We start from the raw sequence: 22,960 nt of genomic DNA on the forward strand, positions 1-22,960 counted from the left end.
ATGACTTGTTCACAGCAAATATCTTTTTACAGCACAGAGACTATACACGTGGTCTGCTCTAAACTGAATCTACCAAATTTAAATTGACTACATCGGTGAAAAGAGATGATGGAAAAGCTCAATTTTAGCAGCAAAACAAGGCTAGAGGTTGCTTGTAGAACCGATCATTAATTTCTCAGAGGTAAGTGCACGTTGAAGTTGAGGAAAATTAAAACAAGTCTACAAGTATCAAGAGATGACCTTCAGGATATCCCCTCCTGGGTTTTGAGAACATCTGAAAGACAGAATTGATGCATTGGACCATAATGACAGAAGACCCGATGAGCTGTGGGAAGACATCAAGAACATCAGTCAAGATACAAGATACAATATATTAAAAAGACTGGAAGTTAGAAAAGGTCCAAATGGATTTCAGAAGAGATTCTGAAATTCCTCTTAATCACAGAGTAGCTAGAGCAAAGGAAAGAAATGACAACGTCAAATAGTTGAATAGAAAACTTCAAAGGGCAGCTCTGGAGTTATATCTAGTTAAAGATGTAGAGTCTGAAAGCCAAAAAGGATGAACACACTTATCATATCTTATACTGGAGGAACTCAAGAAAAAAATTCAAGCTTCAAGTTGCAATATTGAAAGATATTGAATGATGCTGAAAACATCAAAAGAAAGTGGAAATAATACACCTTCTTTTGTACCAAAAAGAGTCATTGTACCAAAAAGAACTAGTTGACATTGACTCACTCAAGAGACATCATATAAGCAAGACCCCTGAAGGAAGAAGTCTAAACTGCTTTGAAAGCTTTAGCAAAAGAGAGAGAGAGAGAGAATTCAACTTGATGAAGCATTGGAAGCCTCACTCATATACACCAAGGACTTTAGAAGCCAGCTTGTTGGCCAACTGACTGGAGGAGATCAATATTTGTACCCATTCTGAAGAAATGTGACCCAATAGAATTCTCAAATTTACAACAATATAATTTATATCACTCCCAAGTTAATTTTTGCTTATAATCGTCCAAAAAAATGTTGTGGCAGTACATTGGCCATGAACTTCCAGAGGTTCAGGCCAGGTTCAGAGAGGATGTGGAACAAGGGACATCTTTGCTAATGTCAAATGGATCTTGGCTGATAGCAGTGAACAGTATAAAAATGTTTACTTGTCTTTTATTGACAATGAAAAGCCTTTCAACTGTATGGATTATAACAAACCATCAATAGATTTGAGAATAATTGGAATTCCAGAGCACTTAATTGTGCTTATGCGGAAACAGTGCATGGATTAAACAGCTGTTGCATGAACAGAACAAAGGAGTGCCATGTGATTTAAAATCAGAAAAGATACGTTTCTGGGTTGCATCCTCTCACCATAGTTAGTCAATCTGTAAGTGGATCAATAATCAGAGAAGCTGGATTCTATGAAGAAAACATGGCACAAAGATTGGAGGAGGGCTTTTTTAACAATCTGTGATATGCAAATGACACAACCTTGCTTGCTGAAAGTGAGGAGGACCTCAAGTACTTGTTAATGGAGATCAAGGATTGCAGCCAATTTAACAACTCAATGTAAGGAAGAGCCAAATCCTCACAACTGGGCCAATGGTTAACATTAAGACAAATGTGAGATTTTGAAAATTGTCACAGATTTTGTCTTGCTTGGATCCACAATCAAAGCTCACAGAAGCAGCAGTGAAGAGATCAAAGGAAGCATTGCATCAGTTAAATCTGCACACGATTGCTTTAAAATTGTTAAAAGCAAGGAAGGTCCTTCTAGGACTAATATGTATCTGGGATGAGCTATGGTATTTCCATTTGCCTCATATGAATATGAAATTTGGACAATGCATATGGAAGATTGTAGAATAATCAACGCATTCGAATGATGGTCCAGGCAAAGAATACTGAAAGTACCATGGATTTCCAAGAGAAGACACAAATATGTCTTGGCAGAAGCACAACCATAATGACCCTTGGAGGTCAGAATGGAGAGACCTTGAGATGCTGGTCTCAAGTACTTTGGAAGTGTTGTCCAGAGAGACCAATCCTCGGAGAAGGAAATCATGTTTTGTAAGGTAGAGGGGCAGTGAAAAATAGAAAGACCCTCAACAAGATGTACTGGTACAATGGCTCCAGTGATGGCTCAAACGTAACAACTGTGAGCATGGGGCCAGACTGGGCCCTATTTTCTCCTGCTGTACCAGGGTCTGTATGAGTCGGAACTGACTCAATGGCACCTACCAACAAGTAAAAACCAGCATTTGCCACCTGAAATTAATCAAGCATGCAATCAAGATGCACTGATAATTACTGAAGAGTGTAAATGGGAAAGCTCAATATCATCAGCCAGAGTAAGGCTAGGGAACTATGTAAGTTCAAGTTGAAATTGAAAAAAAAATGTAAACAAGTCCACAATACCAAAATCTCACCTTGAGTATATCTACCTTGATATAGAAACCATCTGTTTTGCTTGTTTGTTTCTTTGTTTAAAGTGAGTTTGTATGGGGACTTCAAGTTCACTTCAGTTTAGTTTTCCTCCATTGTTTGCCACTCAGACAAACATATAGATCTAAGGGGTAAGAAAACTGGAGAGCAGGACCCACATGAAGCTTTATTTATTTATTTGTGTTAAACCCTCCATGTTTTGTCCCCTCCGCCCCCATGCCTTCCCTCTCCCTGTTCCCACATCATTCCTAGCCTCTTGGTAGCCATCCAAGTGAATTCTAGTGGTACATGTACCACATTTCTTATTTTTTCCTTATAACAATGGTGATATTAAATGTTTATCTTTGTAATATTGAACATTAATGACCAAAGACCAGAGGAGTTGTCGAATGACATTAAAAATATAATCTATAAATAAAGCAAAAGTTCATTAGAAAAACATGAAAGAAATGCTAAAATGAATTTTAGAAGAGAGTTTGAAACTTCCTTACTATTAGAAATTATGAAATATATGATATGAACAAAACATTTCTAAAAGCAACTTGAAACATCAAAATGTTATAATAAATTGTGTAAAGACTTAGAGTTAGAAAACCAAAAGTAAAGAACAGGTTCAACATTTCTCAAACTGAAAGAACTGAGGAAAAATCTCAATCTCTAGGTGAAAAATTGAGTACTACATAGGGGAAATTGTGGAATTATGCAGGAAGCATCAAAAGAAGATGAGCTGGATACGGGGTTGATGTTATAAAAATTATTGATAGACATGCAATCAATTCAAGGTATAACATATGATCAAGAGCCTATGATCAATGAACCAAGAAAGAAGCGCATGCTGCACAGAACATATTAATAAAGAAAAACCTCCAGTCCTAGAGGCAATACCACTTTAAGTGTTTCAGCAAACAGACACAATGCTGTAAGTACATGTTCATTCATGCCAAGAAAATCGGAATACAGTATAGATACCTGGCCGACCAAATGGAAAAGATCTGTATCTGTGACAATTTCAAAGAAAGGTGACCCAATAGAATGGGACAATTAACAAATAATATAATTAATATCAAATGCAAGTAAAATTTTGCTGAAGACAATTTACAAAATTAAAACAAGTGGCAGCACTACCATAAATTGCCAAAAATGCAAGCCAGATTCAGAAAAGGACATGGAACGAGGGAAGGCTTTGCTGACCTCAGATGGACCTTCGCTGTGTTTTATTTTATAATGCAAACAAATTTGATGATAAACCATAACTTATTTTGGATGGATAACATTATAAATAATGTAATTAAAGAATATTTAATGTGCACATGAGGAACCTGTATGTACACAATGAGGCAGTCTTTGCAACAGAATAAGGAGATATTGGTTAGTTTCAACATTTTAAAAAATGTGAGTGGTGGTTTTATCTTTTCAATATAATTATGTAATCTGTATATTGAGCAAATAACCTAAGAATACAACTACATGAAGAAGATACGGCTATGAGTAGTGGAGGAAGGCTCATTAACAACCACCACTAGCCGCTGACACAACCTTCCCTGCTGAAGGCAGAGAGCGCTGAAGGAATTGCGCTGAAGATCAACAACTGCAGCTTCAGTACAGATTGCATCTGAACATAAAGGAAACAAGAGTTCTCACACGTGGACCCGTGGACATCATGATCAATGGGGACAAGTAGGAAGCCATCATGTGATGCATTTTCTAGAAATTCACAGCTAATCCTCATGGAAGTAACAGTCAAGAAATCAAATGACATATAGATCGCAAAAGACCTCTGATGAATAAAGATGTCTCTTTGAGGAAAACAGTGCACCAGATCCAAGCCAGATTATTTTCAATGGTCTCAGATGGATGCGAACGTTCAACAATGCAAAGGGAAATCTGAAAATAATAGATGCCTTTGAATTGTGGTGTTTGTAAAGAAGGTTGGCTATATAGTTGACTACCAGAAGAACAAACAAATATACCAGAAAAAAAAAATCCAGTCATAATACTCCTTAGAAGAGAGCTAAGCATTATCTCATGTTCTCTGGACATGTTTTCAGGAGGAATCAGTTTCTGGAGAAGGATATTTTGCTTAGAATCTCAAAAGATCAGTGAAAATGAGGAATGATAGGAATTGACTTAGTGGCTTCAGAAAAATGAGCTCAAAGATGAACCATTGTAAGGAAGGTGCAATTGTATTTTCACTAAAAGAGAGAGACTGAAGAATTAAACATGGCTTCATTTCTGCTTCAGCCCAGCAATCCTACATCACTTCAGATCACGTTCGTTGGCCAAGGTTAGCTGCATGATCCTGCCTCATAGCCAAAGTCCAGAAAATGCAGCTGGACAAATTGAACATTTATTATTACTGATCCGAACACTTTTAGCATGATAAAGTGCTCAGCTGTTCACTTATTTATTTACTCCATAAATTTATAGTGAGCAAAAATATGAACTGACATAAAACTTCAATAACCAAAAGATAGAGTCCCTGCCTGCACAGTTCCTATGTTCAAGACATCTAATCACAATAGACCTTGAACAACCTAGAATTAAGGTGATGTCAATATTATCAAAGGAAAATGTATGCTTGAAGAAAATCACCAAGAAAAATCCAAATGCATATCTATTTTTTCACAGATTATCTGAGACTTCCAAGTATTCCACCATTTACTCTCCTCTGAAATGCTTCTCTGGCTACTTTTCCCCATTGTTGCCCTGCCTCCTGCTCTCAGGAAGCTATGTTCCCTCCCCTTTCCCACATGTTATGCATCTCTGCTTTCTATTCTTGTCTTCTGCCTTTTTCTTAGGCACTGTCCTGCTCAATTGGAGTCACTAGGACGTTTTCACCTGCACATCGAGCACTTCGAAGTGTCTGAGCAAAAGGAATGAAAGCAAGAACTCCTGGAGGAGCTCCAGCCTCTTCAGAAAGCTCTGATAACAGCCCGCTGCCTGGAACTCTGCGGGATCGGAGGATTAAAGCCAAATATCCAGGGTACATGCAACAGGATCTATCTCTAACCTGCATATGGTTCCAGACCATACTTTAGGCTTCCATTATGCTCCTAATTAATATTTCAATTCTATGTCAGAAAGATATTAATCTAAATTTTGCTGCTCCCTTATCAAATATCTTTATTTTATTAACAAGACAAACAAAATGCCTTTTACAAATGTCATCTTCTTATATTCTGACTATTGTTTCTGTACTCCCCCTGACACTAATAATAGGTGCCCTGGTGGCATAGTGGGTCAGTTGATAGGCTACTAACCATAAGGCTATTAGTTCAAATCCCCCTACTGCTCCGCATGTGAAAGAGAAAACATTTGCTTCAGTAAAATGTGCAGACTTGGACATTCTAGGGAGCAGTGCGTTCTGCTCTCCAGGTTCATTATGAGCCAGAGCTAATGAAGTGGCAATGGGTTCGAAACCCCAATAACAATACGCATATTTACACATGCAAGTGCGTTACTTTCTATGCAGCATATGCACTATTATTTTCACTCTTTAAATAGATCAGGTAATGGCTTACTTGCATTATGTACTTGTATCATTTGAACTCCCAATAACCCCATAAGAAAGGTAACATCAACATTGCCACTTCACAAATGAGGATATAGGTCTTTGGGACACAAAGTAATTTTTCTTTGGTCACATAAGTGAAAGTAGAGACACTCATACACTGAGCATCATCTACCTTAGGTAAGCACTATGATGAGGATTATGATGATGATGGTGAAGACGATGGTGAATGCAATTGGCAGAATACTCAAGGATATAGTTGTTCATCTTTTATATTAAAGGAATTAATCCTACCATAAGTCCATGCATGAGCTTCTCCTAGTATCTATGCACGAATATAATTTGGACATGTTGACCAGTCCCTGGCAAAGGACATTGTGCTAGGTAAAGTAGAAGGGGAGGAAAAGGAAGGAAGACCCTCAAGGACATGGATTAGCACAGTAGGTGTATCAGCTGCCTCCAGCTGAACAATTGTGAGAAAGACATAAGACGCAGCAGTATTGTTTTCCTGTTATAGCCAGGGTTGCCATGCATCAGAATTGACCCAGCAGCACCTGACAACAGCACAGCACAACAGGATCGACATGCTACAGAGGAGGACATCTAAGCAAAGATCTATTCAATAACTTACCACAGGTACAGCTACAGAGCTGTGGAATCAAGGTTTAGATTCAGAAAGCCTGATTCTAAGGTGTGCACGCCTAACTGCCCCACCAGGTAGTTTCTCAAAAGAATGGATATCAGAGTACATGGACTGGTGAGGACTGCCAATCGCAGGCATAAAAATTAAGCAATGACTTCTGGCATTCTGAATCTTTTAAAGTGAGGGGTGATCATAATTGTTAATACTATGCTATTATTTGTAATACATTAATAGTTAACTTTTCCTGATTTAGCTCATAAAACTGTATTATTACAGATGTTCAATGTTTCACAGAGGCATCTATAGAATCTAAAATCAGAACCCTCAATTTCTGCACAGGCTTTCTGAAAACTCCATCATTTTCTTATGGTATTATCTCCTCCAAATTCCAATTTTTTTTCATTTATAGTTTCCCAACATAGACCCTCTACATCATTCTATTATTGTTCATATTACATTGCATCATTATTATACCTAAATACAGGTACTGTCAATATTTTCCCCTAATATATCCCACAAATTTTGGCATTCCATAAGCTGTAAGTAAAGAGATGTTCTATGGACACTAGCAAATACAGAATTCAGAAAAAATGATTTGATGTACAGTAGATATGCATTATATTCTATGGACACTAGCAAATACGGAATACAGAAAAAATAATTTGTTGTACAGTAGATATGCGTTAGAGAATATACTGTGTAAGGGAAATTAGAAAAAAGATACCGGAAGCATTTTATTTCCTCAAGAAGATCTTGTTTAAAGCTCATAACCTTCCAAATGTGCTTATTATAGAATGTAACTTGTTATGAAAATATCATGTTGAACAGGTTTAAACATAGAGAACAAAAATGGAATATTCACTAAGAAATCAAAATCAAAATCTGAGATACAGACAGTAAAAAAAAAAAAAAAAACCAGGACAAAAAACTTCTGTGAAAGTTATAGAAAAATAGATCAATACAATCTTTTGCTGAAATACTAGAAAATTATAGGATTTGTCCTAGAAAAGTAGTCATTGCGGGCCCTGGTGGTTTCACTCTCAGGAGTTGTGAGAAAAACCAAATTGCACAGCTTAAGGGACTTGGTAAAGAAGTGGTGGTAACAGGTACACAGATTTGAGAGGAAATGGTTCAGCTAAGAGCAGCTACTCTGATCTGAGCTGTATGAATCACTGATAGCCAAGGATGACTTTTTCCTCCTCAATTTCAATTTCCATTGAGGACATTTAAAGTGAATTTTACCTTTTGACTATCAGAATGGAAACATTTTATTTTTCAGCAGTCAGAAAAAAAAAAGTTAATAAAACCACAAAGGGAATCATTTACTTTACCAAAGTCATCATTGATTTTTTTTTCTGTATTGCTTTGTGTGTTAAGTTAATTTAGACATGTGCTTTTTCATTGCTACAGTTTCAACAAGGCAAATAAAAGTATCTGAAATATGAATAGTTAACAATTCTAAATTGGATATAAATTTCTTTCTGCCTCTGTCTTTCTTTCTAATTTTGCTCTCTGCCCTCCAGGATGGGATCTAAGAGAGTCTATAATTTAAGTATATCAAAGTTATTCAAACAAGTATACTAAGCAATGGTCTGAGTTTAAAGAAGAAGCACAATTTATAATTAAAAATTGTTCATTTGGAAATTGTGGCTGAAACAATAAAAGGCAAATGTTTCCAAACCTTTCATTGAAAATAGAATCAATTTTGAGAATAAAATTATTAAAAGGATTATTCATTTTTAGGAGAGAAAAGAAATACAATTATGAGTATAACCCCCTGTGACAGTTAAGGTTTATTGTGCCAACCTGGCCGATAAACAAGGGCTGAGAGATAAATGACTCGATGAGCCTCGCCTTTCTGGTTCTCTGAGAAGCCACATGGACCTACCCAGATGCAGCCCTGAGTGCTGGAGCAGCGTGTGGAGACCCCTGCCAGCGCTGAGATGCTTACACATTCACTGAATCCACTTTCCTCCTGCAGTCGGCATCGTTGCATGTGTTTTGTGAGATGGAGGAGGACTTTGTAGATCAGTGTCAGACATAAGGGCTAATGTCGAATCTATTGGCTTGCACTGGACTGGGTTGGGATGATTAATGTACAGTTAGTTACCCTTTATATAAAACTTTCTCTTATATACATATGGGTTTCTGTGAATTTGTTTCTCGAGTCTACACAGACTAACACACACACACACACACACACACACACACACACACACACACACAGGCCTCAGAGGGACTGGCAACACACACACACACACACACACACACACACACACACACACACACAAGAACCATACTTTCATCAGAGAATGAACTTCAAATTGTTTAGGAAAATGGTATTGTAGTCAGCATTGAAAATGACAATGTTCTTTCTTGTCATCTCATTCTTTTTGTTGCCCTTATTTTTATTTATTTATTTAAAAATAATCAGACATTCGTGTACATCAAAATATTTTACCAATAAATAAAAGGATTACCCATGGACTGAGAAGAAAGTCTTTCTGGCAATATCAAGGACAAGAGACTAATCTCAAAAATTTACAGAAAACTTCAACATCTCAACAACAAAAAGACAAATAATACAATTTCTAAAATGAATACAGAGCCATTCTTAATATTACACATAATATGTACTCTACACAATGTGTAAAAACTCAATAGTTTTTTAATTCAATAGTTTTTAAGACTTCAAAAAAAGGAAAAAATTTCAAAATTCTGGTTTGAACAGAACAACCAAGAAATTACTGCTGAAAGTGCACTCTTTACCTTCCAGAATAATAGTAGACACTACAAAGAGAAAAGTTACGTCGCACAGAAGGAAAAAAATCCCTAAAAGATGTAAGGAAAACAAATGAGCAGAATAATGTAAATATGATTTCTTTCCTAAAGTGTTTATTCTATGTGCATATGGAGGACGAAGTAAAACTTTGTAAACCTTTACAGATCCAGCTGCCAGATCTTTCCCCTGTGCAGCAGCTGGAGGGATTCACTGAACTTCTAGTTCACAGTCAAGTGCCTAACCACTGGGCCACCCTAACTCCTCACAAACAATAGTAAGGAAAAGGATGTATTGATCTTTGTTCATGTATCAAGTGCTGTGCTAAACTGAATAAAATATTACTCAGAGAGCTATTATTATTATCTTTCATAATTATCAGGAAAATAAGCTTCAGAAATTATAGTGATCTGTTTACATATTCACTGTGTCACTTAGTAGCATTGTTTCGGTTGTATGCTATACAAACTTCTCTTATAGCTGCTGTACATTTGTATTCATATTCTACAGCTGAACCAATAAGCAACATCATGACAAACAGAGAAATGATAGAAGTTGTGAGGATTTTACCTTCATCCACAAGCAATACCTATACAAGCATAGTCAAGAAATTTTTTTAAAGCCCTCATATTGTGGGCAAGTCTGCAGCAAAAGGCCTCTTTAAAGAGCAAAGAAGTCACCGGGAAGACTAAGGCACCCTGGAAGAAGCCCGAGTGTCTTCAATTGCCATGTGCACGCGAAAGCTGGGCAATGCCTAAAGCAGAGCAGAGAGCGATGGCTGCCAGTAAGTGATGGGGCCCGGGAAGTACAGCCAGAAAGCTCCTGGGAAGGGAAGGGGGTGAGATTTCATCTGACATACATCTGGTAAAGGAGGCTAAAACAACAACAACAAGGTGGAGACTCTCAATGAGATGTATTGACACAGTAGGTGAACAAGCACAACAAAATTTGTGAGAATGGTATAGGACCAGACAGTGTTTCATTGTGGTGTACATATTACTGCTGAGCAGGAACTGGATGGATGGCCTATAACAGTACCTTGTCTATGTGTGTATGTATATGTGTGTGGGCATGTGTGTATGCTAAAAATTCCTAAATTTGTGAAAAAATGGAATTAAAAGATAATACATTTCCATGAACATTTATAAGTGCGTATGTATATATGCATGTGTATGTATATATTATATATATGTACGTGTATTTATAAACATATGACATATATATTTACAACCTCAAACACCAACAAAGCCATAATTTCATCGCAGGATGAGATGCCACATCTTTGCCCAATACAGATATTTCATTGCAGAAATAATATTCAACAAAATGTATCTTCCATTTCCCTCTATCTTCTTATGCCTAACTAAGAAAATGCACACAGAAGTTTATGAAGGTGTTCTTAATTAAAAGTCCAGAAGTTTATTTTTCCTTAGTATAAGCAAGCTAGAATTTTATGTGAATAATGCTAAAATAATTTTCTCCTTTATTATTATTTTTCTGACTTCAGTAAGTTATCTATGACAAAGTACCATATTTCTTTTTTGTCTCACACTTTTAATTCATGTTTATGAATGTTAATAATACTTTCTTCTGTTCAACTACATTGTTACAAGTTCATAATGTTTGGATATATAAATTGCTTTAAAATTCATATTACACATCTCAGTTTATTCTTATTTCATGTTATTTATATTTTCCATGTCCTCTCTATATCTTATATAGTATTGTCTAATAATTATCTCATTGAAAACATCAACTTTGAAAATAATTTTTAAGTCAGATATAACTGAACAACTAAGTACAAACGTCAAAGACTTTCTGATTGGATGATCCCAGAAAGAAGTAAGGATGTGGGAGAGATCTAAGGAAACAGAGCCCCTCTGATGCTTCAGATATGAAAGAAACATGCTCATAAGCATTTTAAAATTATGAGATCTCCATATAACATTATATAAAACCTTAGTTTTTATACTACATGCCCTATTTTTTTAATCATATCTACAAATTCAATCATTTCCAGAAAGAGATAGCTCAGGAGGTTTCCTAACTGAGGCTGTAGGGGGACTCACCCATGACTATAGTATTTTAGGGGGTGCGCTTATTGTACATAATCACTTGACAGGTGTGCTGTTCCACTGGCTTCAAAATTAGTCTGCATTCCTAACCTAATTGTACTTTTACAGGCATGTGACTCCATTTATGCAGGACCAACTGCTGTAGTGGCTTATTTAAGAAGGCGGCCTATGACATGACAGGTTAAACTGGCAGAGATTTCCTCTGATAAATGATATTGTTAGAAAAGGCAGGGTTTGTGAATGTCGAATGTGAGGAATGACAGTGAATGTTTCCATTTTTAGTGTGAATATTAAAAAATAATGCTTCCTCACAGTCCATACTATTAAAAAAGGATGTCTTGTGGCATAAAAACCAATCCACTGATTTATCGTCTCTTCGTGTTGCATAACTTAAAATACGCTCCTGAAGTGTAAAGTCATGCTGTTTTTAACATCGATTTTTTTCTTCGCCTTTTTTTTTGCTTCACTGGAGCAACTATTTATCATTTCAGGTTTCTTTATTTTTAGACTGGAGATTCACAATTTTCATAAATGGCATAAGTATTCACATTAAATTCAGACACACAAGAAGTAAACATTGAGCTCATTAGCAGGACCATTCTGGGGATTAGGCTGTTGACTTTAGGAAAATAGTTATTATTGTGAATTATTCTGAAATTCCCCAAAGGGACATATCCTCCTAACTACTGAGAATTTAGAATCTCCTAATATACACAGAATTTAATACTGTTTGGTATCAAGTCAAATTAACTCATCTATCTTCAGTTCAATCATTTCAGCCAAGCAAAGTACAAAAGAAAATTGTATTCCCCACTGTCCTTAAGAGCAACTAGATAACAAGGCAACAAAGTAAGGTGAAGAGCTGGGGTTTTTTCTCCTCTATACCTTAAAAATGGAGCAAATTTTAAATTAAAAAATATACTTAAAAGAAATATCTGTTTCCTTGAAAAGCAAATCTAGAGATGAGAACTTTGCCTTATTGTTTTGATTGTTGTTCAAGTAAGAATATGCTGGCTCTTCTGAGTCTGATTCTGTGGTTTGAAATTACATAAAAGGTGCCCCCAATCCTGAGATCGCTAAAACAGGCACACCTGGACCACTGCAGATGTAATGTGTAGAACGGTGCCTAAGGAGCCTGACAACTAATATATCTTTCCTAATTAACCAACATACTATTATAGATGATATGTGACCTCTGATGCCCAGGCTTTTACATTTTGTTTTTCAAAGTTTCCAAATTAAATAATGACAGAAACAATGTAATGCCCAAGTGAACTGCCAATAATAAAATCCTTTAGTGTTTTTGACCTCTTTAGGCATCTTTTCATATACTTCAGGGAAGTTTGTGTTGCTAAGGTTTATTTGAGATTTTGTTTGTGTTTTTCAAAAGTTCATCAATGGAACTTCATTTTTTCCATAGACATCAGGCATTCGGTGGGTAAACATTTAAACAGACACCTTTTGTAGAATTTTCCAAGGGGCTGCAATCCTCATTAAGAAACAAAGTGCCTCTTTGCTATTTTTTATAAAATTACCTTTTTTTGCTACTGATGTTAATTTTGTAAAATTATTTTAACCAAGCCAAATTATTATATAGAGCTACTAACTTGTAAAGTGAACTACAGCCACCATTATTGATTTTCAGCTTGTGTTGTGTTTTCTATTTAATAATGGGAATCTTAGTTCAAGCCGAAGTTCAGAATAAAAACCCCCTTACCGTCATCGTACTGGCCCAAGCAGACTGTGAAGAAAGAGCCAAGGATAATCCCCAAAGCCAAACATTTCCAGAGATAAAAATGTTGTAGCATCTTTTGTCAAATTCCGCTCAAGGCTAATCTGAAACAACAGAAGAGAAAAGGGAAGATTTGACATATTCATTAATCGGCTGTAGGTAAATACAACTGCCACAGCAAAGAAAATCCTAATGAGTTCATAGTTAATTATCTGTGCCACCCTATACATTAAATAAGTAACACACATGTTTAATGCACTGGAACATTTGATCAATTTGAACATGTCGAGGCATAATCTCTAAGGAAAGGCATCTTTTCTGTTATTCATTTTTCAAGCAAGTAGGTCGAGGAGTTAAGAAATTGATAAGAACCCCATTCTGTTGAAAATTATAAATCAAATGTTAATCAGTGTTAATAAAATTATGTTGCCTATAGCAAAATTCACTTACAAAGTGTATATTGTGCTACAATAACTTAAGCTGCTAAACTAATTGTTAATAGTCTACAAGAGAATTAAATGGAAATTTTTCTTATACCATCAAGTAGGAAGACTCACAATTTAAATGCTAATTCTCTTCACATAGAGTGATAAGAGACAGACTTACCTAAGTCAAATTAAAATAATAACAAATTATCTTTTTTAATGGCATTTGTCTTTCAAAGGATGTGGATGAATTTTATTTGAATTTCATTCATTTCTTATTTCTTTATTTATTTATCTCCCAGCAGGTAAAACGCTGCAGATTGAGACATCAGTAGTCACGGAGCAAACCAAAGAGCCTCAATGAAAAATCGGTGTGCTTAGTTTCATTATAAATTAAAGAAATTATTTACAAAGTATTGCTCAAAATGCCTTTGATTATTAAATTTAATAGTAAAGGGAGGAAAACGAGTTTTGTCTATCTTGGGTTTTGAAACTAAAATTTCTACAGGAGACATGCAGATAAAGACAAATGGAATCAACCTAATGGAGCTTGATGATCCATCTTTGTAGTCTATATTTGTAGAGTGTGAGGTTTGCCTAAAGAAACCAGCTAGTGTTTAACGTCTCTCATTTGTTGTCACGTGGTAACACAAGCCATTAGTGTCTCTTTCCTCAATTTCTAACCCAATCAGAAATCTGCATTTTCAAGAGAGGTTATTCAGTGTATAAGATGGTTGGGTCAATTGCTTTATGCACCTAGCTACCTATTCCCCAGCAGGATTCTATTTACTAGCCTAGTTGTGAAAATAGGTTATGTTCATTATAGTCTAGGAAAGAAATATTTGACTTTCTATTCTTATTTATAGCTTTGGCTTGTTAGTGTGCGATTTTTACAACAAAGATCATAAATTTATAAAGTAGCACATACAAAAGCAAATATCAAACTCAATGCCATCACAGTGACCGTATACGGCATGGTAGAACTCCCTTTCCTTTGTGGGTTTCTGAGGCTACATCTTTCCAGAAGTGCAAACCACGTCGTTCTCTCACAGAGGACCTGGTGCTCTCAAACTGCCAACTTGGGACTTAGCCACTCAACATGTAACCACCATGCAACCAGGGCTCCTGAGTAGCACATACATGTAGATATAATTTCCTTCAAATAATTTAAAGACTGTAATCTCCAAAAGTATTTTATTCACAGATTCACGATCCTTGAAGATCCTTGCTCTCGAAAGTATACTTTTTAAGTGGAAGCTATTCTTTTATTACCTTATCCAAGAAGGGATAGAATCTTCTTTACCTGGCCCTAAAATATTATTCTAATTGGTAAAGTGTTTGGCTTCTGTTTTTATAATTATAGGCAGAGAGAGCCAAGAGAAGAGTGATAGATGCCAAGAGATCATCAGAAGCTGGATTTGCCTTTAGGAACAATAAAACTGACCTACAACAGTGAGAGTATAGAGCATTAAATAAGGATATGACGTTTATTTATTTACTTTTTTCTTTATAACTCAGACTCCTCACTTTGATGTATACATGACTATGACAGCTACATAATTTCATGTTAACTTGGTAGAAAAGTGTAGGCATGGAATCTAGCCTGTCAATCGGGTCACAGCCTGATGATGCCCACTTGAGGGCATGGCCTTCTCATGAGGATTCTGGGAACTTCCTCTCTTTCTCCCGGGAGGCAGGCCACAGGATTTCTCTCTCTGCTTCCCTTTCCTGTTGAAGAGTCACACTTGGAGACCTGGAAGAGCCACGTGGAGATCTGCACCAGTGCTGAGATGCTTCCACTGCCACTGGATTCACAAGACTTTGCACCCACTGGCCTCTGATATTCCTGCATCATTGCATGTGCAGCATGAGTCTGAAGAAGGATTTGTGGACTAGTATTGGACTTATATAGGATAATATAGGACTTACGCACTTGTTCTGGACTGGGCTGGGATGTTTTCTCAATATACAATTGCTCTTTGATATAAAGCTCTCTCTCACACATATATGAGTGTCTCTGGATTTCTCTAGTCAACCAGGTCTAACACGATGACTTTTTGAAAATTTGATTTTTGTAAAGTTATACAACTAGCAAGGATCTCATTCTCTAATCACTAGAAAGAAGCAGAAACTACCACCTGCCTCATATGATTATTTTGAGGATTATGCAAATGAATGGACCCTTTCTGCCCAAATACGTAGAGAGCACGTCAGACAGAACAAGCACACTTCAGATGCTCAACATGAGTACTTTGACTCAACATCTAGGATCTCGTCCATGTGCTCAGACATGTATTTCTTCAATCTGCTTTAACCAAAGCTGCCAGCATGGACATTATTATCATCCTTCTCTGCTTGGAGGGCCAGGCTCACAGAGGCAGGGTCATCGGCTCAAAATTGAGAGTGGATGAAGAGTGAGCGAAGATTGTCAGATTGACACCTCAGCTCATTCCCTTGCAGAAAAGGACTTCCACGTTTTCAAGGGTGTATTGTGGCGTAGAAGGCTTCAGGAATAGGAGAGGCTGAACAGTCAACTGTATTACTTTCATTTACCTTTTAATCGACATCCCATCCCTTTCTTCAAATGGAGTATACCCTTGCTGGGATTTAAAATGATGGCGTCAAAGCTTTTTTCCCCTTGCCTTCTAAAAATCAATCTCTAATGGAGGTATGGAAATAAACTGATTGCCAAGCAGAGAGTATATGAGAAATGACTATAGGAGATCAAATGATAAACCTATTGAACGGTTAAAACTTTGTCACTTGATCCCTATTCTGAAACTTGTGGGATCTTATCTTGTTTCTCTCTCTCTCTCTCTCTCTCTCTCTCTCTCTCTCTCTCTCTTTTATATTGGGATTTATCTCTGATGTATTTTGTCATTGTGAGTAGCTCTCTTGAGTTTTAAAATATGTTTTTCTGTTTTTTTATATATGAAACCCAGTCTAGATGAACCTATAGAGGCAACAGGTTTGGGGTTGCGGGGGGAGGATACAGTGGGAGAGAGGAGAGGACAGGAGGACTGACTTCAAGGAGTTCAAGGAGGAAGAAAATGTTCTGAAACAGATTGTGGTAGCAATTGTACAATACTGCTTGCTGTGATTGGACTATGGGATGATATTTTATCTGTATTAGCTCCGGATTAAGTAATTTTGAAGGGCACACACACATACACATACAGCTAAATGGAATGTTAAGGGTTTTAAAAGCAATCACTGCAATCTTACATGGCAGGGGAAGAGGAAAAGCAGTATCTTAATAAAAAAATAATAGTAAAAAAAAACTAACACAACAAACAAATACAATTTATGGTATGTTCTTTCATGAGCTCTTCATCGGCCAACTTGGCTTTCTTTTAATAAGTTTAGTTTTCCGGATTAATTTTTTGTAAATGACGCAACTGTCTTTCAATTTTCACTGCGACCCATGGGGCTTCCTTTGACAGCACTCCGGATGAAGCGACCTGAAGGTCGCACTCTTCAATTCATTGAAGCCACGGCTACTGTCGTGTCCCGACAAACCAAAGTCTGGATGGGTGACCCTGCCTAATTTTGCTGGAGATCACAGCTCTACTTTTTAAAACATCAAAGTTTAATCGATATTGTTCTGATCATCATGGCATGAGATAATATGTGGGAACGTGTTATGTTTTGTTGTTGTTGTTTGAATATCATGAGGTGTAAATCATTAAGTAAGGAGCAATAACTTAAAAAATGATTAGGTGGTAATTCTTTTCTACCTAAATCTATTTATTGTTTTGTTTTGGGTATTTTTTTCTGCTATAAAATTTTCTTATTTTAAATCATTTTATTGGGGACTCATACAACTCATATCATAATCCATACATACATCAATTGTGTAAAGCACATTTGTACATTCATTGCCCTCATCATTCTCAAAACACCTGCTCTCCACTTAAGCCCTTGGCATTGGCTCCTCATTTTATCCCCTTCCCTCCTCACTTCCCCCTCCCTCATGAACCCTTAATAATTTATAAATTATTATTTTGTCATGCTATTAAATTTTCATCTACACCTCCTCCCAAGTAATTTGCATCACTTCAATGGACTCACTATTGACATCAACCTGAAAAGTATGACCCATAATGTCAACTTGAAACTAAACCACATAGCATAGATGCATTTGAAGAGAAAGCCCCAACGTTTCTAAATAAAAATATAATGAGAAGTCCCCTATTATAAAGAGGTACTTCTCCAACAAAAGTACTGCAAGACCACCATTTTTAAGTCACTCATACAATCCGCATGACAATCTGCTTTTCCATGGTACTTCTTCCAATAAATTAGTTGGGGCAGATAAAACACTCGAACAAGAAACCATGTCCATCAATAGTTTTACAATCTTTAAAATGGTAGCCAAATTCCACATAGGGAAACTCGAACTCTTAAAAATGTAGGCAAATGAAAGGCATTGCAAACAAAGTCCCCAGTTGAGGCATTGCTATTTTATTCTTGAGCCCACATAGAACTCTAGCTATGTTCTCTGGGTACAGACTTTGCTCTTAGTGGTAAAATTAATTCCTTAATGTAGTTTTTGTCTTTTTTCTTTGGGAAACCAACTTTAGAGGAACCTCCACACTCTCAAAGCCCCCTACATCCCTCCCTCAAACTGTGAGGAGTTCCCTTTGTCTTACTTTTCTATCCAAGATAGTGTGTTACCTTTGTCCAAGTTGATTGAAATTTCCTTGGCAAACTGTGAGCTTGGTTTGTAAGGGTTGAGCATTTGACTATGTCAATGAAATGTCTGTAGCCTACTTAGAGGAGACCGGTCAGTTTGTAGCCCCGGCAGAAGGACCATGCCTTGAAATACACAGCCAACACCACCAAAGGGAAACAGGAAGGGAAGCAGCAGAAAGATGCAAAAGGTAAAGAATCTGTAAAGAGATTCCTAAGGCTGGAGGCTTTCTACTCCTCTAAAGAAGCACAGTCTCAGCAACCCACAGCGGCTGTTCTACCGCCTCCTACAGGGTTGCTATGAGTCACAGTCCACTCAATAGCAGTGAGTTTGGCTGGTTTGGAAGCCTTAACACAGATCAAGGGTTGAAACATTGAAGACAGCAAGACCCCCAGAAGAGGCCCAGTGGAAAAGCTGGTGAAATCAGACCTGAATCAAGAACCAAACAAGCAACAACAGCACAGCTTGGGTAGACAGATGGCAGGGCCAAAAGAAAAGTGCCTTCAAGGGGAGGGGGAGAGGCTGCACAGTCCAAGAGATAGATAGACTGCTTACATGCTTCTTGATGTAAATTCTGAGTTAGAGCTTGTTGACTTCCACCACTAGGCCTAATAGCCTCATTTTGCACTTCCTGGACATCTTGGCAAATAATATTGTGATTTTGCAATTTAGAGGATATCACTAATAGAGATATGGTTCTGCAATGGCAATGTAGAAGCAGTGTGCAATTTTCAAGAGTATTAAGAAAAAGTGACCTTCCTAGTTACTCAATAATATATAAGTGGTTTGACTTCCATGCGATTATAATATCTTTTTTCTTATGCTTATATTTTACTAATATTCCTAAAGACACAATCATATTATCCCATACTGAATTTTACAAATGCATATCTTTTATAAGCTAATGACCAGATTCACTTTCCTCACCTTCTCTCTCTGAAAAGTTTGTATTCACTAGACATTTATTGAGTGAGCCATTCACTTCTGAAGGCTATTGGGATCTATCACTGAAGTAAATGAAACCACAGTTCTGCTCTTATGGATTTTACGTTGTGGAAGAGAAAAGAAGCTAACACTAAGTTGGCCCAAACTCATGAAAATCCTGGTAAGTGGTAGAACATATTCCATAAGGTTTTTAAAATATGATTTCTGCCAAAATGCATCTGGGTAGACACAGGCTTTTCTATTTCCCACAGAAGCCTACATTTTAACCATTTATACCTCTCAGGGGCAGTAGAAGAAAGGCAGACAGATAGTAACCAAAGATAAACTATACAACATCTTAAAAGTTATTCTACTCACGGCCATGGAGTTGATTGTGACTATTAAGTGGCAGGAAAATACCAGCTATTATTTTCAAAAGGCTCTACTATCACTTTTAACTTATTTCTAATGCAGAAATAAAGATCACCTGAAGCAACCAAAGTGCTCTCTAATAACACACCTCAAGGACAAACTGTGCCATGAAGCCGCAACTATTCCAGCAATTCTAGCTTGAAAGAACCTTCCAGAGGATCTCCTGCCCAAGCACAGATTGCTTTTTTCTCCAGGAATAAGAATAAAGGCCTTTCATGGCCTTTCTGGTTTGAGAATCAATCCAAAATTTGACAGTACATAAAGCTCTGTCCTTTACATGCCAGCCTTGCTGGTTAGCCTTACATGTGAGCCTGCATCCTGGCTGGTTGTATGCAGTGACATCCAGGGCTGACACCACAGCAGCCTTTTCTGGGCCACATTGTTGACACTGCTAAGTACTATCCCCGACCACAATCCGAAAACCCACTCACTTTCTTGACAGATCCAGTCTGGAACACACTGCCATGACTGTAATGAGAAAGCTCTATCAATAAAGTGTCAGCAAGCACGCTGGGGGCACTCAGTGGGATGGGACCTCCGTGTACATGGTCTACTCAGACTCCTGGTACTGTTGATCTCTGACAAAATCTAGATAGAGCTATAAAAATAAACCTTGTCACTCCTTTTGTGTCCCTTGAGAGAAACGTGTACATGCTATCTACTTGCCAACATGAAGTGAGTTCCCTTTCAGAGAGAGCAGTTTTCACTATCAAATTGAAAACACGAGGCTTTACAAAGTCACCAGATCTTGATCGATGTAACTTTCTGTTTGACTGGAGGAGAACCTTACTTTTACCGCATAGCAGAGGGAAATCTTAATCATGACAGGTTATAGTTGGCACTCCTAAACACGCAGTGAGGGATCATCTTTTATGTTTTTATTGCTATTGAATAAGAACTTCAGGAAAAGAAAAAGTCCAAGATTGCTTAAGATACATCTCCTCTTTTGATAAAATTCATATAATTTTCTCTGACTATATTTGTATATAAATTTTCTACTTAGCAATATAGAAATATCTATATATAACATTACAGTACATCTATCTATATCTATATCATTTGTATAAATGCATTTTCTACAATTTCTTATTAAATTTTCAAGAAAACAATTTTTCTTGAATGGGAAAGCATTCAGAAATAAAGCATCCCAAATATGATTGTTATCAGTGAGTTTTTTTAACTTAAAAAAACAAATATATTGAAAGCTAATTACATTTAGAACTGAGTATTAAGATCTGGCAACTGCATACATACTTAAAAAAAATTCTAAGTCACATCATTCTCTAACCTGGAGAAATCTTTTAATAGCCATGATTTATAAAGAAACACAAATTATGATGGGGACCCAATGCCCATCTGTAGACAACTGGACATCCCTTGCAGAGGGGTAGTGGGGAGGAGATGAGTCACTCAGGGTGCAGTGTAGCATTGATGAAACTCACAACCTTCTTCTACTTCTTAAACTCTTCCTCCCCCCTATCCCACTATTATGATCCCAATACTACCTTGCAAACCTGGTTAGATCAGAGCATGCACAGTGGTACAGATAGGAACTGGAAACACAGGGAATCCAGGACAGAGGAACCGCTCAGGACCAGTGGTGAAGTGGCGATACCAGGAGGGAAGATGGAAGGGGGGATAGAAAGGGGGAACTGATTACCAGGATCAACATATAACCTCCTCCCTGGGGGATGGGCAACAGAAAAGTGGGTGAAGGGAGATGCTGGGCAGTGCAAGATAAGATAAAATAATAATTTACAAATTATCAAAGGCTCATGAAGGAGGGGGGAGTGGGAAGGAGGGGGGGAATGAGGAGCTGATTCCAGGAGCCCAAGCGGAAAGCGAGAGTTTTGAGAATGATGAGGGCAATGAATGTATGTGTGTTTTACACAATTGATGTATGTGTAGACTGTGATGAGTTGTATGAGCTCCAATAAAATGATAATAAAAAAAGAAACTCAAACTACCTAATCATTGAATGCCCGTTTCTTAGGATGAATGATGTAGGAAAAACATCAAAGCATTAAGTGATCCGAAGTATGAAGTGGGAATTTTATTTTTTTAACTTTTTAAATTATAATAAATTATAAATTTATTTTATAATTTAAATTAAATTTAAATTATAATAAAAGCCATGGCTTTGGGGTAGAGAAATAATGTTCCACTATCAAATCTGCCACCTACTTCTCCTATGAATGAAAACTAGGGAAAAGTTTAATACTGTAACAATACCATTCATTTATTTTCTGCTGTAGTTAACATGAAAGAAAGTTTTAACTATAGCGAAAATAAATAAATGCATATGTATAAATACATACATATAATAACAAAAAACCTCCCTGCCATCGAGTCAACGCTGACTCAAAATAACCTGCTCCCTGGGGGGTTGTGAAACTGTAACTTTACGGGGGTAGAAAGCCCATTCTCCCAAGGATCTGCTGGTGGTTTTGAACTGTGAACTCCACGGATTGAAATCCTATGCATAACCACTCCACCACCAGGGCCCCAGGTGTATAATAGTACTTAAATAGTAACATATTGCATACATTTTCATAGAGTGCTAATGGTAGCAAACTTTATAAGATGTAGCGGTGGCATTGGTTTGAGAATAAAGTGGACAAATGGACATTGGCTAGATAAGTAATGGACGTGATGGAGTCTTTAGTTTACTGAGGCAGTATGTTCACCCCCTCAGGTGACTTCCTAGTGAATCAAGCCTTTGCATGATCCCCACTCACCGGCTGTAAAAGAATCTGTCACTTGCTTTTTACCAAGAAAACATGGCAAAAGTAATCACATATCATTCCCTTCATGGTTCTCCTTGTTTTGAGGGGCCATGGAGGCAGTTCCCACCATGTGGCCCCATTTTCAAGAGAGCACACCACAGCCCAGCCCGGAGCTACCATCCCAATGGTTCTTACATTGAGTCCAGGGTTGCAGACACTGTCTAAATTCATCTTGTCGAGGGTTTTCTTCTTTTTTACTACTGCTCCACTTTACAAAGTACCATGTCCTTCCCGGGGCCAGGACTCTCCTGATAACATGCTCAAAGTACATGAGAGGAGTCTTCCTCTCCTTGTCCTTTGGAACATTCTGGCTGTATTTCATATAAGACAGGTGTGTTTGTTCTATTGGCAGACTAGGGTACTTTGAATATTCTTTACCAGAATCATAATTCAAAGGCATTCATTCTTCTGAGAACTTCCTTTTTCCATGTCAAACTTTTCCATGCAGATGAGGCATTTGAATATCACATGGCTTGGGTAAGGCACACCTTAGTCCTCAAATAATATTCTTGATTTTCAACAC

General features: G+C 37.2%; 1 protein-coding gene across 1 annotated transcript in view; it reads right to left on the bottom strand.

The window, feature by feature from the left end:
* Positions 1-22,960, bottom strand: part of PCDH15 (protocadherin related 15) — a 952,716-nt gene that overhangs the window by 883,847 nt on the left and 45,909 nt on the right. The window contains exon 2 of the mRNA XM_045291300.1: positions 13,163-13,281. Coding sequence (XP_045147235.1) covers positions 13,163-13,253 — 91 coding nt within the window. The 5' untranslated portion in view covers positions 13,254-13,281. The remainder of the gene's footprint in view (positions 1-13,162; positions 13,282-22,960) is intronic.

This window comes from Echinops telfairi, unplaced genomic scaffold (assembly GCF_000313985.2).
Source record: "Echinops telfairi isolate 266 unplaced genomic scaffold, ASM31398v2 ScPeMD7_70;HRSCAF=299, whole genome shotgun sequence".
Taxonomy (NCBI): domain Eukaryota; kingdom Metazoa; phylum Chordata; class Mammalia; order Afrosoricida; family Tenrecidae; genus Echinops; species Echinops telfairi.